Source organism: Mustelus asterias, chromosome 17 (assembly GCF_964213995.1).
Source record: "Mustelus asterias chromosome 17, sMusAst1.hap1.1, whole genome shotgun sequence".
Taxonomy (NCBI): Eukaryota; Metazoa; Chordata; class Chondrichthyes; order Carcharhiniformes; family Triakidae; genus Mustelus; species Mustelus asterias.
This window is the reverse complement of record NC_135817.1, coordinates 16,592,217-16,616,039: the sequence shown is the minus strand read 5'-3', so window position 1 is coordinate 16,616,039 and position 23,823 is coordinate 16,592,217. Positions and strand designations below refer to the sequence as shown.

The 23,823-nt window shown below is 43.4% G+C and overlaps 1 protein-coding gene and 1 non-coding gene across 2 annotated transcripts in view; one reads left to right on the top strand and one right to left on the bottom strand.

Moving 5' to 3' along the window:
- Positions 1 to 23,823, top strand: part of LOC144506347 (acyl-coenzyme A thioesterase 9, mitochondrial-like) — an 82,606-nt gene that overhangs the window by 12,838 nt on the left and 45,945 nt on the right. Inside the window, exons 3-8 of the mRNA XM_078232325.1 lie at positions 1,995 to 2,040; positions 7,844 to 8,014; positions 8,104 to 8,141; positions 10,752 to 10,832; positions 15,722 to 15,825; positions 17,532 to 17,605. Of these exons, the coding sequence (XP_078088451.1) occupies positions 1,995 to 2,040; positions 7,844 to 8,014; positions 8,104 to 8,141; positions 10,752 to 10,832; positions 15,722 to 15,825; positions 17,532 to 17,605 (514 nt within the window). The remainder of the gene's footprint in view (positions 1 to 1,994; positions 2,041 to 7,843; positions 8,015 to 8,103; positions 8,142 to 10,751; positions 10,833 to 15,721; positions 15,826 to 17,531; positions 17,606 to 23,823) is intronic.
- LOC144506698 (U2 spliceosomal RNA) lies at positions 12,033 to 12,231 on the bottom strand. Its single transcript, XR_013499943.1, has one exon. It is a non-coding gene; the product is annotated as a U2 spliceosomal RNA (small nuclear RNA).

Sequence of the window (23,823 nt, the reverse complement as noted above, 5' to 3'; positions counted from 1 at the left end):
GTAACTGAAGTCAGTACTGCCAGCCTTGTTTGAGAATATGGCAGCATTCTGATCATAGGTGACTGGACAAAATCCCTACAGTCATAAAATACACATACAGTTGGATTTACTTAGAAAAAATTAGCGACCCGTTCAAAAAACAAATTACAATTCGTGGTTAGTATTTAGTTATGTTACAATATTTATTTAACTTGTATTCAGTTTGTAGTGTAAACCCATGACTAGGGTCATTTTATGATGTGGAGATGCCGGCGTTGGACTGGGGTAAACACAGTAAGAAGTCTCACTCACAACACCAATTGTGAGTCCAACAGGTTTATTTGGTAGCAAAAGCCACTAGCTTTTGGAGCGCTGCTCCTTCGTCAGGTAAGTGGGAGTTCTGTTCACAAACAGGGCATATAAAGACACAAACTCAATTTACAAAATAATGGTTGGAATGCGAGTCTTTACAGGTCATCAAGTCTTAAAGGTACAGACAATGTGAGTGGAGAGAGGGTTAAGCACAGGTTAAAGAGATGTGTATTGTCTCCAGACAGGACAGTTAGTGAGATTTTGCAAGCCCAGGCAAGTCGTGGGGGTTACAGATAGTGTGACATGAACCCAAGATCCCAGTTGACGGCCCCGGACCCTGCATCGTGTCCGACGGCCCCGGACCCTGCGTCGTGTCCGACGGCCCCGGACCCGGCCTCAACCGGGATCTTGGGTTCATGTCACACTATCTGTAATCAAGCCCACTATCTGGGCTTGCAAAATCTCACTCACTGTCCTGGCTGGAGACAATACACATCTCTTTAACCTGTGCTTAACCCTCTCTCCACTCACATTGTCTGTACCTTTAAGACTTGATTACCTGTAAAGACTCGCATTCCAACCATTATTTTGTAAATTGAGTTTGTGTCTTTATATGCCCTGTTTGTGAACAGAACTCCCACTCACCTGATGGAGGGGCAGAGCTCCAAAAGCTTGTGGCTTTTGCTACCAAATAAACCTGTTGGACTTTAACCTGATGTTGTTAAACCTCTTACTGTGTTTACCCCAGTCCAACGCCGGCATCTCCAAAGCATCTTACCCAGGGCCTCTCTTCATCTAATGGCTGATCCTCCTTTTGATTTAGCTACCACCTCTCTTATAGTATTTCTTGCTGCAATCTATTTCTTTTAAACTTCAAATGTAATCTATTTGGTCTTTTCCTCCTTGTATTGTAATTGGCATTTGATTCTATAAACTCATACACTAATATATTCTTTCCATGGGTCTCATTCTGTATAACTCTCAACTTAGCACGTTTCTCAACATGCTATAAGCTTTGAAAATCCATGGTAGTAACTAAACTTAGCACATCTTGTTTTGTATCATCTCTTCTAAATTTTACAAGCTTGTTCTTACTTTTTCAATTGAGAATTTAAAAAATTTGTTCTCTTATGTAGTTTAGTTGAATTAAATGAGTAAAAATGCAAATATACACAACAGCAACAGTACCACTACGTCACTGTCTCCCCTTGTTCAAGACGGCAGCTGACCACCACCTTCTCAAGGGCAATTAGGGATAGGCAATAAATGCTGGTCTAGTCACAGGACTTGTAGCTGTTCAAGAAGATGGCTCATCACTGCCTCCTTGGGGGCAATTTGGAGTGGATAACAAATGCTGAACTTGTTACCAAATGGAAGAAAATCACATCCCTTGAAAGAAAAGGGAGGTTCGGTAGCATCTATGGAAAGAAAAGCAGAGTTAACATTTCAGGTCGAATACCAGTGGAATTCATAAAAGGCCATTGGCTTGAAATGTTAACTGTCTCTCTCTACAGAGAGTATTTCCAGCATTTTCTGTTTGTAATGCGGATTCCCTGCAACTGCAGTCTTTTACATGCTCAGATATTTACTTTGTGTGTCCTCATTGTTATCTGTTCAGCAATAGCAAATTGTATTTGAAGGAAAAATGTTTTCTCAAGATCTAGTGTAAATCTGAATGTTAATCAAGTTCTCTTTTTGTTCAGTACGATCAAAGCTGGAGAAAATTGTTGGCGCATCTAAAAACTGGGGGTATGTTGACTGGAATATTCCTAAATAGTTGAGACTGCGTATTGGAAGTGTATGTTCTCTTAATGGGAATTTGAAAATATAACATACGTTTTTTTTCTTCTGTAGTCATTTGCAACCATTGGATATGGAGTGTTATTTTGCTAACTGTTGGGGTGGCAATAAGTGGAGTACCCATAGCCTCAGTATATCTAATTTATTTAAATGACCGGTGTTAAGAAGCTTAATTTGAAATGGTAAAACTTTCAGATGAAAAATTTGAAGGCGTCGCCTAATCGAATGAGGCAGTTGAGAAATTACAAAGCAAGGTGGGCCAGCGATTTATGAGCCCAGCGATTTAATGCTAATAGGTGCAAAGTGCCGAACACAAGTAAAAATAGATGATACACATGCCACATAAATGGCATTCAAACAGCTAAACCTGCAACTTGGTAGTCTTCCAGCATTTGCTGCTAAACCTCTTCAACCAAGAGCAGCAATCAAACAAACTGTGCTGCATATTGGCACAGTGGTTAGCACTGCTGCCTCACAATGCCAGGGACCCAGGTTCGATTCCTGGCTTGTGTCACTGTCTGTGTGGAGTTTGCACATTCTCCCTGTGTCTGCGTGGATTTCCTCCGGGTGCTTCGGTTTCCTCCCACAGTCCAAAGGTATGCGGGTTAGGTGGAATGGCCATGCTAAATTGCCTCTTAGTGTCAGGGGTACTAGCTAAGGTAAATGCATGGGGTTATGGGGACAGGGCCTGGATGGGATTGTGGTCGGTGCAGACTCGATGAGCCGAATGACCTCCCTCTGCACTGTAGGTTTTCTATGTCTATGTCTCTGTCTAAAAAGAAAACAACAGGATGTTGAGCAATATAACTAACTTGTTAAAATGAAATCTAGTGATCTAGTCCGAGATTCCAGTACTATGTCCATTACTTCAAAGAACAAAGAACAAAGAACAATACAGCACAGGAACAGGCCCTTCGGCCCTCCAGGCCCGCGCCGCTCCCCGGTCCAGGATTGAATCCTGAATCCAGGATCCCCGCCCAATTTTCCAGCCTATCTACATACCAATATCCTATCCACCGAGCTGTCCCTCACAGCTACGATGCTTTGTTCATTACAACCTATTAACTTACCCCCACCCCCCCATTCCAGACCATGTGATCTCCAGGGAGAGGCGAAAACCCAGAGTGAAAAACCCCAGGGCCAATATGGGGAAAAAAAATCTGGGAAATTCCTCTCCGACCCCCTGAGGCGATCGAAACGAGTCCAGGAGATCACAATGGCCCCGATCGGAAAATGCTTCCCAACCCTAGTCATTTCCACTTCCACGAACACCATATGAATTCCCTGCCCCCGAGACAGGTTCCCAACTATCCGCAGTCTCACTCTGTACTGGCACCAGCAAGATGATCGTAGAATGAAGCCTTGAAACGAGAAACCAGGAACAATTAGCCCGCGCCGCTCCCTGGTCCAAACTAGACCACTCTTTTGTATCCCTCCATTCCCACTCCGTTCATATAGCTGTCTAGATAAGTCTTAAACGTTCCCAGTGTGTCCGCCTCCACCACCTTGCCCGGCAACACATTCCAGGCCCCCACGACCCTCTGTGTGAAATATGTCCTTCTGATATCTGTGTTAAACCTCCCCCCCTTCACCTTGAACCTATGACCCCTCGTGAACGTCACCACCGACCCGGGGAAAAGCTTCCCACCGTTCACCCTATCTATGCCTTTCATAATTTTATACACCTCTATTAAGTCTCCCCTCATCCTCCGCCTTTCCAAGGAGAACAACCCCAGTTTCCCCAATCTCTCCTCATAACCAAGCCCCTCCATACCAGGCAACATCCTGGTAAACCTCCTCTGTACTCTCTCCAAAGCCTCCACGTCCTTCTGGTAGTGTGGCGACCAGAACTGGACGCAGTATTCCAAATGCGGCCGAACCAACGTTCTATACATCTGCAACATCAGACCCCAACTTTTATACTCTATGCCCCGTCCTATAAAGGCAAGCATGCCATATGCCTTCTTCACCACCTTCTCCACCTGTGACGTCACCTTCAAAGATCTGTGGACTTGCACACCCAGGTCCCTCTGCGTCTCTACACCCTTTATGGTTCTTCCATTTATCGTGTAGCTCCTCCCTACATTATTCCCACCAAAATGCATCACTTCGCATTTATCAGGATTGAACGCCATCTGCCATTTCCTTGCCCAAATTTCCAGCCTATCTATATCCTTCTGTAGCCTCTGACAATGTTCCTCACTATCTGCAAGTCCTGCCAGTTTTGTGTCGTCCGCAAACTTACTGATCACCCCAGTTACTCCTTCTTCCAGATCATTTATATAAATCACAAACAGCAGAGGTCCCAATACAGAGCCCTGCGGTACACCACTAGTCACAGGCCTCCAGCCGGAAAAAGACCCTTCCACTACCACCCTCTGTCTTCTATGACCAAGCCAGTTCTCCACCCATCTAGCCACCTCCCCCTTTATCCCATGGGATCCAACCTTTTTCACTAGCCTACCATGAGGGACTTTGTCAAACGCTTTACTAAAGTCCATATAGACAACATCCACGGCCCTTCCTTCGTCAACCATTTTGGTCACTTCTTCAAAAAACACCACCAGGTTCGTGAGGCATGACCTCCCTCTCACAAAACCATGTTGACTATCGTTAATGAGTTTATTCCTTTCTAAATGCGCATACATCCTATCTTTAAGAATCTTCTCCAACAACTTCCCCACTACGGACGTCAAGCTCACCGGCCTATAATTACCCGGGTTATCCTTCCTACCCTTCTTAAATAACGGGACCACATTGGCTATCCTCCAATCCTCTGGGACCTCACCTGTGTCCAGTGACGAGACAAAGATTTGCGTCAGAGGCCCAACGATTTCACCTCTCGTCTCCCTGAGCAGCCTTGGATAGATTCCATCAGGCCCTGGGGATTTGTCAGTCTTTATATTCTCTAACAAACCTAACACTTCCTCCTTTGTAATGGAGATTTTCTCCAACGGTTCAACACTCCCCTCCGAGACACTCCCAGTCAACACATCCCTCTCCTTAGTGAATACCGACGCAAAGTATTCATTTAGGATCTCCCCTACCTCTTTGGGCTCCAAGCATAAGTCCCCACTTTTGTCCCTGAGAGGTCCGATTTTTTCCCTTACAACCCTTTTGTTCCTAACGTATGAATAAAATGCCTTGGGATTCTCCTTAATCCTGTCTGCCAAGAACATTTCGTGACCCCTTTTTGCTCTTCTAATTCCCCGTTTGAGTATTTTCCTACTTTCATTATACTCCTCCAGAGCTCCCTCCGTTTTTAGCTGCTTGGACCTAACATACGCCTCTCTTTTCCTTTTGACCAGTCCCTCAATTTCCCTGGTTATCCACGGTTCTCTAATCCTACCCTTCCTATCCTTCTTTTTTACAGGCACATGCTTGTCCTGTAGCCCTAACAACCGTTCCTTAAAAGACTGCCACATACCAGATGTGGATTTACCCTCAAACAGCCTCTCCCAATCAAGAGCTGCCAATTTCTGCCTGATCCCAATAAAGTTAGCCTTCCCCCAATCCAACACCTTACCCTTGGGACACCACTCATCCTTTTCCATCACTATCCTAAAGCTAACAGAATTGTGGTCACTATTTGCCACATGTTCCCCGACCAAAACTTTGAAGACCTGACCGGGCTCATTCCCCAGTACCAGGTCCAGTATAGCCCCTCTCTAGTTGGGCTGTCCACATATTGTTCCAACGAACCCTCCTGTACACATTTTACAAATGCCTCACCATCCAGAGTCCCTGCCCTCAGCGATTTCCAGTCTATACCAGGGAAATTGAAGTCTCCCACTACAACAACCCTATATTTCCTGCACCTATCCAGTATCTCCTGACATATCCATTCTTCCACTTCCCTTGGGCTGTTGGGGGGCCTGTAGTACACCCCCAACATAGTGACTGCGCCTTTCCTGTTTCTAAGCTCCACCCAGAGTGACTCGCTACACGACTCCTCCGAATTGTCCTCCCTCTGCACCGCTGTAATATGCTCTCCAACCAATACCGCTACTCCCCCACCTCTTTTGGCCCCTCCTCTGTCTCGCCTAAAACACTTGTACCCTGGAATATTCAGCTGCCAGTCCTGTCCCTCTTTCAACCAAGTCTCCGTCACCGCAACCACATCCAAATTCCTCGTGCGCATTAAGGCCCCAAGTTCGTCTGTTTTACCTGCTACGCTCCTTGCATTGAAGTATAAGCACTCCAGACCCCCAGGCTCAGTGAGGTCGTCCTCCCCCAGAGTGCTCTTCTTCTTTGCCAGCCTTGTCCCAGCCCCAAGCTCGTCCCCAGCCACCACACTTATAGACCTAATAGTTTGATCCCCACCCCCCTGCCATACTAGTTTAAACCCCCCCGAACTGCATTAGCAAAGCTCCCAGCCAGGATATTTGTGCCCTTCCAACTTAGTTGTGACCCCAACTTCGTATTGGAGACTGGGGTTTCTGGTAGACAAGGTTGGGAGAGGGGCACTTTGTTGGGGGCAATGGGGTTGGAGTGATGCAGAGCAGAGTGGGAGAGAATGGTAGATACCAGATGCCTGGTGAAGATGTGAGAGAAAGATGAGATATCTGGAGGAAGAGTGAAATGGTGAGGCGGAAAGGGAGGGGGTGGGGAAGTGTGGTTGGGGGAGGAGGGAGATGCAATGCAGGCTGTGAGTTGGGGGTGAAATGAAGATGCAAGGGATGTGGGGAAGAGGGAGATGTTGGGGAGTGCGGGTGTGTGAGTGAGGGGGAAGGATAAGAGGAGTACGCTGAGCAGAGATAGGGAAGAGGCAAATGCTGAAGGGGGAAGAGAGATATGCTGGGGGGGGGGGGGGGAGAGGCATTTGCTGAGGGGGAAGAGGGATACAATGAGAGTGAGGGTAGGGGAGGGAGAAGAAAAATATACTGAGGGAGTGGGGGGGGGTGGTTTGGGGGGAGGAGTAACATTGGGAAAGATACCAGTGTGTAGAGGTTCCTCCCACAGTCCAAAGGTATGTGGGAGGAACATACCTGGGGGAAGGTAATTACGTATGGCAGGAGAGTTGGAGACATGCCCGGGTCATGCGATGGACCTTGAGTTGATGAGAGGCCTTTTCTTTCTGACTCAATTCTGCTCTCTTTTTATTTCTTTCCTCTCACCATCTTTTCATTGATGGTAAGGGCAGAGCTGGTTAGCATGTAGATTGGTTCCTCGTTGCAAGTTGGAGAGGGATCTGTTCAGGGCACAGGCTTGAGTTTCTGGGCAAGAGACCCACAGAGCAGTTCAGGCAGTACCCTGCTCCCTTACCCCATAATCTGTTTCTGAAGCCCTGAAAAACCAGCTCTCCATCCTAACTTGCTTCTTCTGAGCTCTCACCTACTTTACTCGTTCACCCAGCTGCCAACACACCCCATTGTCTTCCTTATCCCTGCCCCTTTGCACCAGCTCTCCAGGTCTATAATCCTTCCTTCTCTATCTCACCATGATCCCGCCTCCCCAATCTGTCTCCTTCATTCACTCCTGTGATCCTTCGTCCCCCACAACCACCAACTAGTTGTGTCTGGTGTACGGTACGATTGAAAGAAAGGGAAAATGGGGATTTGACAGCTGTGAGTTATTTAGGGAAACTTTCTTCCACCTTCTTACCCCACCACTATTGCTCTGGTTTCTTTTGTGCTATCCCTTATTCTGCTTTTAACCTTTTCCTCACCTCCTGCCCCATTATCATTGTCTTTCCATTCAGCCTTCACGAGATATTGGTTACATTCCTAGTTTTCTCATAACCCTTTTCCAGTGAACATCGTAAAGCTGTAAATGAAAGAGCTTCATTAAGTAATCAACTGGTCAGCAACCAGGAGGACTTGCCATATCGACGAATGAAAGACAGTTATCTGGAGGCTTACCTACCATTAGGAAGCCAGCCCAACCTAAGAGAAAAATACCTGAATGTACATCAGCATATAAGGTACTGCAGCTAATTGGTTATAATTTACACCTTCAATTACTTTTTAACTTTAACACCCAATATTGAAACTCAATATCTTCCTTATGCAGATTTGGCAGGATCCTTGAAGACCTTGACTCATTTGGAGGTAAAACTCTGGCATACAACAGTTTGAAAAGCTATTTGCATAGCTTTGCTTGAGCAGGAGACATATCAAAAATGGCAAAGATTGGGTGAAGCATATACAGTAAAGATGATGACCTAAATGATAAATACAGGAGTTGAAGATACATTATATCCTATACAGTATCCTTTATCTGTAAATCTGAAAACCGCACCATTTTTGGACCTCATCAATCTTTAACATAGGAAGTCCCTGACCCGAGCTGCACTCGACCTTTATTGCAAAAAGTCTCGTTGTTTGTTTGTACTGTATACCTTGTGAACCCCCTCCTACAAACGGAATCGCAGATCGAGCCATGGGTGGGAACTTATTATAGGTACTCTATGTGATTATTTTTCAGTGTCACATCTTTTTTTTTCTAGCTCAGTAGCTAGCCTTGGCCATTGTAATGTGAGTAGGCTCAGGCCTATATGTAGTATCCGAAAACTTAAATTATCTGAAATCTGATATGCAGGTTAGGTGGATTGGCCATGCTAAATGGTCCCTTAGTATCAGGGGGAATTACAGGGTTACGGGGATAAGGCCTAGGTGGGATTGTTGTTAGTGCAGACTCGATGGGCCGAATGACCTCTTTCTGCACTGTACAGATTCTATGATTCTGCGAATATCTAAGGGCAGTAAGAAGTCTCACAACACCAGGTTAAAGTCCAACAGGTTTATTTGGTAACAAATAACATAAGCTTTCGGAGCACTGCTCCTTCGTCAGATGGAGTGGATATCTGCTCTCAAACAGTGCGCAGACACTGAAATCAAGTTACAGAATACTAATTAGAATGCGAATCTCTACAGCCAGCCAGGTCTTAAAGGTACAGACAATGTGGGTGGAGGGAGCATTCAACACAGGTTAAAGAGATGTGTATTGTCTCCAGACAGAACAGCTAGTGAGATTCTGCAAGATCAGGGGGAAAGCTGTGGGGGTTACTGATAATGTGACATAAATCCAACATCCCGGTTTAGGCCGTCTTCATGTGTGCGGAACTTGGCTATCAGTTTCTGCTCAGCGACTCTGCGCTGTCGTGTGTCGTGAAGGCCGCCTTGGAGCACGCTTACCTGAAGATCCAAGGCTGAATGCCCGTGACTGCTGAAGTGCTTGGACATTACAAAGAGTTAAAGATGATGTATTGGAAGAAAGAGCTTATTGGCAGTATCTTGGCATTGAATTTGTTTCAGCAGTTTTGTTTTTGTGCTAGCATGTCTTAGCTATGAGGAGAGATTGGGTAGACTGGGGTTGTTCTCCTTGGAAAGACGGAGAATGAGGGGAGATCTAATAGAGGTGTACAAGATTATGAAGGGTATAGATAGGGTGAACAGTGGGAAGCTTTTTCCCAGGTCAGAGATGACGATCACGAGGGGTCACGGGCTCAAGCTGAGAGGGGCGAAGTATAACTCAGATATCAGAGGGACGTTTTTTACACAGAGGGTGGTGGGGGCCTGGAATGCGCTGCCAAGTAGGGTGGTGGAGGCAGGCACGCTGACATCGTTTAAGACTTACCTGGATAGTCACATGAGCAGCCTGGGAATGGAGGGATACAAACGATTGGTCTAGTTGGACCAAGGAGCGGCACAGGCTTGGAGGGCCGAAGGGCCTGTTTCCTGTGCTGTACTGTTCTTTGTTCATGTCTGGAGTTTTCGGTGAAGTTCCAAACATTTTTTCCAGCTTCCAGTTTTTAACAGTTTGGAAGGTTCCCCACCAAGTCTCACATCAACATAACTTGACAAAATATTGCTGTTTCTTTATCGTTGCTGGGTCGAAATCCTGTAGCTCCCTGCCTGACAGCACCGTGGGAATACCTTCAGCACAGGGATAGTAGCCATTCAAGAAGATAGCTCACCACAGCCTTGTCGAGGCTGATTAGGACTGGGCAATAAATTTAGGCCTAGCCAATGATGCCCACAATCCCATCAATGAATAGGAAAAATGTTTGGAGAAATGGGAGAGGAGAAAGTTTTGAAGTGGGGGATGTGCCCAAACAGAGCGAAATCAGAGGCAGAACAGGCATTTGAAGAGAAAGTGAAAAATAAACAAAGGTGCAGGAGGTAAGTGGGCATTAATAGAAAGATAGCTTCATCATTGTCTGCAAGAAAGCCTCTGTTTCTGTTAGGGCAGCACGGTGACACAATGGTTAGCACTTACTGCCTCACAGTGCCAGGGGCCGAATTCGATTCAGTCTTCCACAGTCAATTGTGTGGAGTTTGCACACTCTCCCCGTGTCTGTGTGGGTGTCCTCCGGATTCTCCGGTTTCCTGCCACAGTCCAAAGATGTGTATGTTAGGTGGATTGGCCATGCCAAATTGCCCTTTAGTGTCCAAAATTGTGTAGGTTAGGGGGATTAGCAGGGGAAAATGCATGGGGTTACGGGGATGGGGTGGGGGATGGGCCTAGGCAAGATGCTCTGTTGGAGAATTAGTACAGGCTCGACAGGCTGAATGGCCTCCTTCTCCACTGTAGGGATTCTATAATATATTTTGCATACAACTCTACTGAAATAGGAACTATTTCTGGTTAATATTTGAGAAGATCAAATGATTGATAAATCAGTGTCATGTAATTGAAATTTCCTTTTTGTTTTGCAGTTTTGATCAGTTATACCCATGCCAAAACGGATGGCCCTAGCAGTCCGATTTCTATTGTTACTGCCCTTGTGGATGAAATAGGTATGTTTATATTATTCTCAAAATTGTCAAAGCATGGTGATAATTGTCAGAATTGATGTCACATCTATACCAGTATTGATTGGATGGTTAATTTTTTTTGTTCACTTATGTGACATGGGCATCGCTGGCTGGCCAATTGAGCACATATAAACTGATATGCAAGAGTGGTGTGGAGTCGAGAGATGTATACCTGTTATGTTGCACTCTGTGACTAAATCTATTCCAAGTAAAGACTGGCTTTGATACCTTCACCAACTAGCTATCAGGAATATAACATATTGTAATGATCAAGTTAGGAGGGGTAAACTGACTCTTTGTCCAACTCCTGGGTTGGTTATAACAGAGTTTGTATTAAAAGGTGATATTGCCAATTCATCGTATATACTTAACTCGGCCAGGCAGGTTCCTTAGGTTAACAAGTAAAGAGGTAGTTTTATTGTTATAAGTCACTCACTCAGTAAAGATGCAGAAATTAGCCAAAGGTTTAAAATGTACAAATATCTTCAACTACCCACTAACGCAAAAACAACACACGCAACCTCTGTCCTCCACACCTCTGCCCCAAACATGCAAAATGAAATAACATTCTGCAGAGTGTCAGACCTTGAAACTTGACCAAATAAAAATCAAAGTCAGAGAAAAAAATCCCAGATTGTCCAGAAGCTTGTTTGCAGCTGAAGGATCACTTTCCACAGTAGCTGCTGGTGCTTGGGTTTCTCACTGGAGCTTTCATTCTGCAGTTGTGGCTGGTTGATTCTCTTTCCTCTTGGAGGCAGTGCTGTTGATTCTGAATCTTAAAGAGCTCTTGGCTTGCAGCAATGAGGTCTTCTAGTGGGTTTTTAAGTAGCAACCCAGCTCAGCTTTGATGAGAGAGGTTTCAGAGAAAGAGGGGGTAAGGCTGTTTCTCCCTTGGCAATCAATCTCTTGTTAGTAAAAATCCAGTACATTTACTACCAAGAGCTGGGTTACATGACCTCTTTGATTTTGATCTGGGTGGGCCCATCTTAGTCACTGTCTCTAGAGTCTTGCAGCTTGTGTCTTTCACAAATGCAACACAGTAGCTGCTGTAGACCTTTGCTTAGCAAAATTGTTATTTTCTTTTTCCAATTCAATCAGATCAAGTCCAATTCAGAGTCTCAACAAGTTGAGACATTCCCGATCCAAGCTGACAGGACAGGGCTCTCACCTCCTGTCTTGGGCTTGATCTACATGATCCAAGCTGATTGGAGTAGGCATAGCTCCTCATCCAAGGCTTGATCTCATTTGCATCTTAGCCAAAAGGCCGAGATGCCGCTTTTAAAAATTGCTTCAAATGAAGCTAAAATGTAACGTAATGACTTCGACCAAGTACAGCACGTCGATACTACACTTGATCTTAGCCAAAAGGCCGAGAAGCGATTTATTTCTATATGATTATAATAAAATATTTCTGGCTGATGATATGTCCAGTCAATGGCATTATAAATTAATATTCCATACAACAGATCTTCATAATGATATAAATACTGTTTGTATAAGCTTTGGGGAATCCAACAATGTTTTTATTGCACCAACATGTTTTTAGTAATACCACAATGATGCATAGTCACTTGTGTTTACTGTGTCAAAGTTATAGACCAATTCAAGAATCAGGTTGGGGATCTGACTTCTGGATAGGCTAAATACTGATTTTCCAACAAATGGTGAAAGGCACAGTTCCTATACTTTGTAGTCCATGTTGTATAACACCAACTTGGCAACAGGGTTCTGTGCAGAAAAGGGTATTATTTTTAATATTTTGGGGGTTTATTGTATTATTCTGTGAGGCAAGGTTATGTGTGTGTGACTAATTTAAGTAAGATGGGGACTGGGTGTCTGCAGGCTTGAGGAGATCAAAGATTAGGAATGAAAGACTGGTATTTCAAGTAAATATGGCCAAGTTGAATTTTCGATAAGTAAATAAGACATGGGTAGGAATTTGTATTACGAGATAAAGGTTTGCTGTGTTCAGTTGTTAAATGTCAAAGGGAGATAAAAAGGGCTTACAACTTGGAAAAGGTCATAAACAAATAAGGCAAGGTTATTAAATCTTATTTGACCTGAAAATGGGGGCAATAAGGAAAGCGCAGAAGATTTTTATATTCTGGGAAAGGTAAGTTGCAAAAAAGGATAAGGGCAATGGGATAAAAATGGAAGAGGAAAAAAATGATGAAAGTGAGGTTGGGAGCTGTGTTTAAGATTGGCCATGTAAGACCTTTTGGAGTGCTGCTCTGGGCTAGAAAACTGGCGAAATAAAGTGAGGCAGTTTCCAGCCATCTCAGAAAATGTTTTCCACAAAGCGGTTTTAAATTGGCTACTGAGTGAAGCCAAGAAAGGGCCTCAGCAACCAGCAATCTGGTGTCTGAAGAGTGAAGTTCCCCAGCAGAGTGGAAGGTGGAGTGAGATATCATGTGGTAGCCCTCACTAAAGTGATAGTAGCTTTGTCGTGGGGCTATTCTTACTGGAGTTTATAGATTAAATATCTATAGAGGATTGTTGCCTAACGGGGTGTTAATTTGTGAGTCTGAACAAGTAAGAAATCTTTTCAGGGAAATGTTCTGTAAGATTAATTTCAATTTTGTAAATGTAACCTTGCGTCCTTAAGTTTTATTTTCCTCTGTTAATGTTTTGATTTAATATTTAAATCGCCAAAGAATTACTGGAATTTGTAGCTCCTGACTTCAATACACTTATCTTCTTGTGCGCAAAGTGCAAAAAGAAAAGAGTTGTGATAGCTTGGCAAGTTTCCCTTTTGTATTTGGTTTTCACAGCACTTGCCACCTGCCAGATCATAACAGCTGCAAGGAATGCTATAATCCTAATTGTTCAGTTGCACTAAGTCCCATTCATCCATTCTCCGCTCATTGGTGCTCAATTTGTATACGTCTGTTTTAAAATTCTCATCCTTTATGCTCAAATCCTTTCTGTGTTCTTCCCTGTCTTGATAACTCCTTGCAGCTTTACATCCCTTAGACATTTGTTGTTCCCAATTCTGGCCTCTTGTGCTACCCGGTTTCCTTTGCTGCGCCATTTGTGAATCTTGCCTCAGCTGTCTCTTGCATGATCAGATAATAACATCAAATCTGCATCCTGTCTAACCTCAATAACCTATCATCTTTACTAAGAATGTATCTACTTCTGCCTTAAAAATATTCAAGCACCCTGCTTCCACCAACTTTTCAGAAAGCGAGTTCCAAAGACTCTTAAGTGAAAAAAGTTCACCTCATCTCCATTTTAAATAGACGACCCCTTATTGTTAAACAGTGACCCCAATTCTAGATTCTCCAACAAGAGGAAACATCCTCTCCACAGCCACCTGTCAAGACCCCTCAGCATCTTGTGTTTCAATGAAGTTGCCTCTTACTCTTCTAAACTCCAGTGGATACAAGCCTAGCCTGATCAACCTTTCCTCATAAGACAACCCACCCATTCCAGGTGTTAGTCTGGTAAACCTTCTCTGAACTGCTTCCAACGCATCTCCATCCTTCCTTAAATAAGGTGACCAATACTGTACACAGTTCTGTACACAGTGTAGTCTCAGTAGTGCGCTGTACAACTGAAGTATAACCTCTCTACTTTTGTATTCTCTTCCCCGTGCAATAAATTGTAACATTTTTATTAGCTTTCCTAAATGCTTGCTGTACCTGCATACTCATTACATCTTGTCAACCTGAAAATGGCTCATTTATGTCTATTCTCTGCTTCCTGTTAACTAGCCAATGTTCTATCCATGCCAATATGTTACCCCCATATCATGAACTTTTATTTTTCTCAATAACCTTTGATGTGGCACTTTATCAAACATCTTCAAGAAATCCAAGTCTGGTGCATCCACCGGTTTCCCATCCACAGCAAATGTGGGGCGGCACGGTGGCACAACGGTTAGCACTGCGGCCTCACAGCGCCAGGGACCCGGGTTCGATTCCCAGCTTAGGTCACTGTCTGTGTGGAGTTTGCACGTTCTCCCCATGTCTGCTTGGATTTCCTCCGAGTGCTCTGGAAGATGTGCTGGTTAGGTGCATTGACCCGAACAGGTGCCAAAGTGTGGCGATTAGGGGAATTTCACAGTAACTTCATTGCAGTGTTAATGTAAGCCTTACTTGTGACACTGATAAATAAACTTTTAAACTTTACTTCCTCAGAGAACTCCAATAAATTGGTTAAACATGATTTCCCTTTCACGAAACTATGTTGGCTCTGCCTGATTACCTTGAACTTATCCAAGTGCTATAACTTCTTTAATAATAGCTTATAACATTTTCCCTATGACAGATGTTAAGCTAACTGGCCTGTAGTTTCCCGCATTAAGTCTCCCTCCTCTTTTGAATATAGGAGTTACAAAGGCTATTTTCCAACCAAATTGAACTATGCATACGTAATGGCATGGGTTTGAAGTGTGTGCAGGGACAGAGAGACCTGAAGGTGCTTGTGTATAGACCTTCGAAGCTGGCAGGGCATGTAGAGAGAGAGTGATTAGCAAAGCATATGGAGCTTCATAAATAGAGATATTGAGTACAAAAGCAGGGAAGTTATTGTGAATCTTTATAAAACTCTGGTAAGGCCACAACTAAAGTATTGCATCCAGTTCTGCTTCAGGAAGGATGATGGTGTCCTTGAGCAGGTGCAGAAGAAATTTATTAGAATGGTTCCAGGAATGGCGGGGGGTGTTTTATTTACAAGGTTAGGTTGGAGAAGCTGAGGTTGTTCTCCTTGGTGCAAAGGAAGTTAAGAGGAGAATAAATAGAGGTGTACAAGATTGAGTCGGTTAGCTCAGTTGTTATTTGTAGGTTATTTATGGTTGTCTTAATTTTCTTATACACTCATTCTGATGGAAGCACAAAGATTTGAAATGGCTCTTTTTCTCTCTCTAGACCTCGTCAAAAACGTAATACGACCAGATGGTGACCTGAAGTTCACTGGTAATGTCACCTGGGTCGGAAAGACTTCCATGGAAGTCAAGATGCACATTTCTCAGGTTAGTACTCTTTAAAAACAAATGCCTGTTGCCCCATTGGAGCATTTTCTTTCTTAAATTACATATTTATTTTGAAGAGTTGATTTCGTTTTCCATTAGCTACTCGATATACATAGAACCATAGAATCCCTACAGTGCAGAAAGAGGCCATCCGACCCATCGAGTCTATACCGACTCTTCGAAAGATCATCCCACTCAGACCCACCCCTGCACCCTATCCCCGTAATCCCATACATTTACCATGATTATTTATGCCACCTAACCTGCACATAATTGGACACTGTAGGGTAATTTCGCGTGGCCAATCCACCTAACCTGGCATCTTTAGACTGGAAGGAAACTGGAGTACACGGAGGAAACCCACAAGGGGAGAATGTGCAAACTCCACACAGGCAGCCACCCAAGGTCAGAATTGAACCTGGATCCCTACCACTGTGAGGCAGCAATGCTAACCATTATGTCACCATGCCATCCATTTATTATTATATGATATTAATATCATATCAATGAAGTTGATCAAAGCTGCAAAGAAGTCATTATTCTGGTAAAGGAACATCACCACCTGCAAGTTCCCCAACGTTGTGGATTGGTCCACAATTATGTTTGGCAAATCACTGCAGTGGTTGACCAGGAAACTCTTCCATTCTTAATGCTTGCCATCAGGCGTATTTGGAAGGATTTGTAGGCTGAAAATCAATCTCTTGTGCCATCTTATAAATAACACATTCCTCGGCCATCATGATCTGAAGTGGGACTTGAACCCAGAGATATCACTGAGCCACAAGATATCCCTACGGTTCTACACAACTGTTTCCAAATAAAGCTGATGAAACTGAAGTTTTTTGACCATTCAGTAGCTCATTTTTGTGATTATCAATTTCTGGGGTTAAGAATTTGTGATTGAGCACCCTTGGTAATAGTGGGCGTTAAGTGGGATGTTGAGTTAGTCTTCTCAATCGTGAAAGTTGTGTTATCATTGGACATAGAGCAGTGATGGTTTATTTCTTGCTGCTTGGATGGGTTTTTACCCATCTTGGGACATCACTTGACTATATATTCAACAAAACTGAACCTGTATACTATTCCAGAATTCAGGATATGAGGAGCATTGATTTTCTCGACCTGATGTGAGGGCAGATTTCCCTCTTTTGTACTTGGATGTAAAGTTTTGCATTGGCGGAACTTTATTGGGAAGTCTCTAAACAAGGATTACACACCAGAAATGCAACCGGACCATTTTAGAGCGGGCATTGCCGTGGACATGTGGTCTTCCTGGTTGAATTCTCTTGTATGTACCCCAGGTGCTAGAGAGGGCGATCTGTCCCCTAATTCTCTCAAAACACGTGCTTTGTTCACCAACCATCAAGTGAACAGATAAGAAACTGGGATAACGTCATCCCAATGCATTAGAGATGTAGAGCCAATGCTTTGTTGGTTTGCTTGCAATTATGCATCAGTTGAGGCATCACAAGTTGATAGAATTTTCATTGAAAACTAATAAGCAACCATCCAACAAAATGAATGGCTGAACAATGCTTCAAAAGGTTCTCATTTACTGGTCAGTTTCAGCTTGATTGACAGTGAGGATATTGATATAACTTTGCATTTCCTGTGTGTCACAGGAAATCTTGCCATGAATTAAATTGATTCAGTTGGATGAGATTGTATTTAATGCATTTCATTTAATTGTTGTTTTCTCTTCCAAGTATCTCGATAATGCCTACAATCCCGTCTTAGATGCGACTTTTGTGATGGTTGCGCGAAATCCCGCAAATAAAGGGTAACCAATCTTGGCATTGTTTTCTCAAAATACGTTCGGAATAAGTTTATTTCATTTAATTCGTGGGCGAGTGTGATACCACTTCTCTGTATGTTTGAAGATTACAAAAAAATTGCAATAAAATAGAAGATGTTGTGGATAAAATGTTGGAGTTTAAAATACAAGCTTCAGATTCTGATAACTATCCAAAGAATGTTTTACCCATATGTGTGAAAAGCTTTTGTCTATCAAGTACCATCGCCATGTGATATTCTTTGTATCCTAATGTTTATTTGGGAGTGATGGGGTCATTCGAGAAACACATTCTCTAAATGTTGAATGTTCCTGTTGTTCAGGATGGCCACGGATGTGACTGGCCTGACATTTGGAGGGTACAAGTACAGACCTGAGGCCTGCCCGACAATTTTCTTTCCTTCCCACCATATCCCCACCTCAAGATAGTTTCCCAAACAGGGGAATGTGTTCTGCCAGAGCCCACTAAATTGCTTAAACTCAAAGTACTTAGGAAGGCAAATGGAATGTTAGTGTTTGTTGCAAAGGGAATGGAAAATAAAAGTAGGGAAGTTTTACTGCAGCTGTACAGGGTGTTGGTGAAACCACATCTAGACTACTGTGTACAGTTTTGGTTTCCTTATCAGAAAAAGGATATGATTGAGTTGGGAGCAGTTCAGAGAAATTCAGGCGATTCAACCCTGGGATGAAGGGCTTATCTTAGGAAGCAAGGCTGGACAAGTTGAGCCTATACCCATTGGAGTTTAGAAAAATGTGAGGCAATCTTATTGAAACATAATAAGATCCAGATGGGATCTGACAGGGTAAATACTGCAGAATGCTCCCTCTTGTGGGAGAGACTCGAACTAGGGGATGCCATTTAACAATAAGAGGTCTACTATTTAAGACGGAGCTGAGGAGAAGCATTTTCCCTGAGTTTTGTTGTTCTATAGGAATTCTATTCAGAAAGTACTGGGAGGTGGGTTATTGAATTGATTCGAGGCTGAGTTTAGACAGATTTTCGATCGACAAGAGCTATGGGGCGGGGGGCAGCCAAGAGGAAAGTGGGCTGGAGACAACAATCAGATCAGCCATGATCTTATTGAATGTCAGAGCAGATTGCAAGGGCTGAATGGCCTATTCGTGCTCTTGAGTCCTACGTTCCAAATCGCAATCAATCAGCCAGGGTCAGAAATGGACCATTGGCTCAGATGTAGGTCCTTCCACCAAACTTAAAATGACTTCCTGCTCAGGATGGAAAGTCGCCCGATTGTGTTGATTAAAGATGACTGATTTAATAGGAACTGTTCACTGAAATCCAGAAAGAGGAACACAAGAGGACCAACTGGTGAAGTCACAGCATCTGGAGGAGAACCTGGTAAAATGTTCTTCTGAGTCTTGTTCAAAAGAATCCCAGTTACTCTGTTTAATCCCAACCACTTAATGCCCTATCCTATTGTATGTAGACCTACCTTCTCTATCAAGCTTTTCAGCTGAGAATTTCTGTTATCTGTAAATTCAGTTCCTATCTGTGTACACATTTATTGACTACTCATTCAAATATTTTTTACAGCTTAGACTTCCTATACCTCTCAACTAATACTGTAACCTTCAACAAACCTAGACTTGTCCACTAAACCTGTCTTTTTTAGTCCACCAACCCTTTTTACCCATTGTATTCTTTGTACCTATGTCTAGAACTGCTATTCAATCAGCTTCTTTCCCTTTCATTAACTCATCCTTCTAATTTCTACAAAATTACACTTCCTGTTTCAGTATGTAGATCAATTTCGGTAGTTAATCTCACTAAATTCTGTCTTCCTGTTGTTGTCTGGGCCAGTTTGTACTAAAATTCGTTTACCCAGATGCTCTTACTCATGAGACAAATGACAAGAGTCGATTCATGATTATGTTTAAATAAACTTCATCTTTATTATAACACTTTTGTTTCCAAACTTCTTGCAACACTCCTTTAACTCCAATAAACAACTCTTTCATAATTTAGCTGATGTTTCAAGTCCAGCTCTTTTCTCCCCTTATAGATGCTGCCAGACCTGCTGAGATTTTCCAGCATTTTCTCTTTTGGTTTCAGATTCCAGCATCCGCAGTAATTTGCTTCTATCATAATTTATCTGAGACCTGGGTACAACCTGTGAGATTGAACTGGCCAGGCTCACTCTATGTTGATCTTGCGTCTTTGCTGAGTTCCGAACTCTGGGTCTTTGCTGCTTCCTTGCTGGCTCCTCGCTGAGTCTCTGCTGCCAACACCAAGTCGCTGGGGTGGCCTCCAGGTGTCTCCTCTTATTCCCCCCTTTGTGCTCTTCTGGAAAGCTCTCTGGCTTCCAACCATGTAACTGTCTAAAAGCTTTTTAAAAGACAAAATTGTACCCGCCTCTACTACTACCTCTGGCAGCTTGTTCCAGACGCTTACCACCCTCTGTGTGAAAAAATTGCCCCTCTGGACACTTCTGTATCTCTCTCCTCGCACCTTAAAATTAAGATTTCCCATTTTGCAATTACTATTGCAATTGCATCACTATTTGCATCATTATTATCCTTGGCTCAAGAGGTAGCACTTGTGCCTCAAACCCTGGTTGTGGGTTCAAGCCCCACTCCAAAGGACTGAGTATATATTCCAAGGTGATAATTCAGTGCAGTACTGAAGTAATGCTGCACTGTCAGAGAGGTAATCTTTTGGATGAGATATTAAGCTAAGAACTCATTTGCCCTCTCAGATGGATGCAAACGATTCCACGCACTATTTGAAGTTCAGATGAGTTGTCCTAGAGGCCTGGTTACGATTTCTTCTTCAACACGTATCATGAAAACAAATATTCTGATCATTTATGACATTGTTCTATGTGAAATCTTGCTGTGCACAGAATGGCTGCTCCATTTGCCTATGGTGCAACAGTAATTATACTTCGAAAGCATTGAGTGGATTTTGTTGTAGTTTGGGATGTCAGGACATGGAAAAACAGCACACAATTTATTGCAGAAGTTTCACCTATTGTCACCCGTGTTGTCCCAATTCTGGCAACAGCTCTGGAGTCTACATTATTCCTTTACAAAGCTAACCATTTCAGGAAGAATTTGAGTAGAGAAATGCTAGGGAAACTAGGTGGGGTCACAGCACCTAATGGGATTACTGATTCCATATATGGAAGATACCGGGCCCCCTAGGTATCCATCCTCAGGTGAACAGGGTGCATGTAGCCCATATAAGGCAACAGGAATTCAAGGTGCCAGAGAGTCTGGCTGAGACTGGGGAATACGCAAACACTGTCCTTATTTAGTCAGGGCTGAGCACCTCTGGTTCCAGCCTCCAGGGCAAGTCCAGACTTGCCTTCTGACCTTTGTGTTGCAACTTGGCCTGTCCGAATTCCCATCAAGCTTCTTTGCAAAGGCTGTTGGTTGTTGTTTAATTTAGATTGTCCAATTCTGCATCTGGCCCAGTTGTTCAAGCCATGGGCCACTTGGCCACACTGTCTTCCTTGTTCTACTTATTTGCTTTGCCTGTTCTGGGCAGTCGAACCTTATTAGTGGCCTGAAGTGGAAGATATAAATCACTGATCTACATGGATAATGGCCTCTCCATTTGTTCTTGGCCAGGGAAAATGCAGTTGTCAGTGCTGTCGTTGTCACAAAAAATGTCTATTCAAATTCCTCCTGAAATGGTTCTTAGCTTTGTAAAGGAATAATGTAGACTCCAGAGCTGTTGCCAGAATTGGGACAACATGGGTGACAATAAATAGGTGAAACTCCTGAAATAAATTATGTGCTGTTTTTCCATGTCCTGACATCCCAAACTACAACAAAATCCACTCAATGCTTTGGAAGTATAATTACTGTTGCACCATAGGCAAATGGAGCAGCCATTCTGTGCACAGCAAGATTTCACATAGAACACAACACTTGGAATACTGTGTGCAGTTCTGGTCACCCTATTATAGAAAGGATATTATTAAACCAGAAAGAGTGCAGAAAAGATTTACTAGGACGTTACTGGGACTGGGGCTATACTCATTGGAATTCAGAAGAATGAGGGGAGATCTTATAGAAACATATAAGATTATGAAGGGAATAGATTAGAAGCAGGGAAATTGTTTCCACTGGTGGGTAAAACTAGAACTAGGGGGCACAGCCTCAAAATAAGGGGAAGCAGATTTAGGACTGAGTTGAGGAGAAACTTCTTCACAGAAAAGATTGTGAATCTGTGGAATTCCCTGCCCAGTGAAGCAGTTGAGGTTACCTGATTGAATGTTTTTAAGGCAAGGATAGATACATTTTTGAACAGTAAAGGAATTAAGCGTTATGGTGAGCGGGCGGGTAAGTGGAGCTGAGTCCACAAAAAGATCAGCCATGATCTTTTTGAATGGCAGAGCAGGCTCGAGGGGCCAGATGGCCTACTCCTGCTCCTAGTTCTTATGTTCTTGACAGTTTGAGTTATAAGGAGAGGCTGGATAGACTGGGACTTTTTTCTCTGGAGCGTAGGAGGCTGAGGGGTGATCTTATAGAGGTCTATGAAATAAGGAGAGGCACAGATCAGCTGGGGTGTGGAATGGACTGCCTGCAGCGATAGTGGAGTCAGACACTTTAGGAACATTTAAGCGGTTATTGGATAGGCACATGGAGCACACCAGGGTGATAGGGAGTGGGATAGCTTGATCTTGGTTTCAGATAAAGCTCGGCACAACATCGTGGGCCGAAGGGCCTGTTCTGTGCTGTACTGTTCTATGTTCTAGATAGTCGATATATTTTCCCAAAGGTAGGGGAGTCTAAAACTAGAGGGCATAGGTTTAAGGTGAGAGGGGAGAGATAAATAAGTGTCCAGATGGGCAATTTTTTCACAGAGGATGGTGAGTGAATGGAACAAGCTGCCAGAGGTAGTAGTAGAGGCGGGTACAATTTTATCTTTTAAAAAGCATTTAGACAGTTAGATGGGTAAGATGGTTATAGAGGGATATGGGCCAAATGCGGGCAATTGGGATTAGCTTCGGGGTTTTTAAAAAAAGGACGGCATGGACAAGTTGGGCCGAAGGGCCTGTTTCCATGCTGTAAACCTCTATGACTCTATAACAATCCCACTGAGATCTCTCAGTGGGAGAGCATTTTGGAGATAGTGATCATAATTCTATCTCCTTTACAATAGCATTGGAGAGAGATAGGATCAGACAAGTTAGAAAAGTGTTTAATTGGAGTAAGGGGAATTATGAGGCTATCAGGCAGGAAAGTGGAGGCTTAAATTGGAAAGAGGTTTTCTCAGGGAAATGTAGGGAAGAAATGTGGCAAAATTTCAGGGAACATTTGTCTGGAGTTCTGCATAGCAACGTTCCAATGAGACAGGGAAGTTATGGTAGGTTACAGGAACCGTGGTGTACAAAGGCTGTAATGAATCTAGTCAAGAAGAAAAGAAAAGCTTACGAAAGGTTCAGGGAGCTAGGTAATGTTAGAGATCTTGAAGAGTATACGGCTAATTGGGAGGATCTTAAGAAGGAAATTAGGAGAGCCAGAAGGGGTCATGAGAAGGTCTTGGCAGGCAGGATTAAGGAAAACTCCAAGGCATTCTGCAAGTATGTGAAGAGCAAGAGGATAAGACGTGAAAGATTAGGACCTATCAAGTGTGACGGTGGGAAAGTTTGTATGGAACCGGAAGAAATAGCAGAGGTACTTAATGAATACTTTACTTCAGTATTCACTATGGAAAAGGATCTTGGTGGTTGTAGTGCAGACTTGCAGCGGACTGAAAAGCTTGAGCATGTAGATATTAAGAAAGAGGATGTGTTGGAGCTTTTGAAAAGCATCAAGTTAGATAAGTTGCCGGGACCGGATGAGATGTACCCCAGGCTACTGTGGGAGGTGAGGGAGGAGATTGCTGAGCCTCTGGCGATGATCTTTGCCTCATCAATGGAGACGGGAGAGGTTCTGGAGGATTGCGGATGTTGTTCCTTTATTCAAGAAAGGGAGTAGAGATAGCCCTGGAAATTATAGACCAGTGAGTCTAACCTCAGTGGTTGGTAAGTTGATGGAGAAGATCCTGAGAGGCAGGATTTATGAACATTTGGAGAGGTATAATATGATTAAGAATAGTCAGCATGGCTTTGTCAAAGGCAGATCATGCCTTACGAGCCTGATTGAATTTTTTGAGGATGTGACTAAACACATTGAAGGAAAAGCAGTAGATGTAGTATCTATGGACTTCAGCAAGGCATTTGATAAGGTGCCCC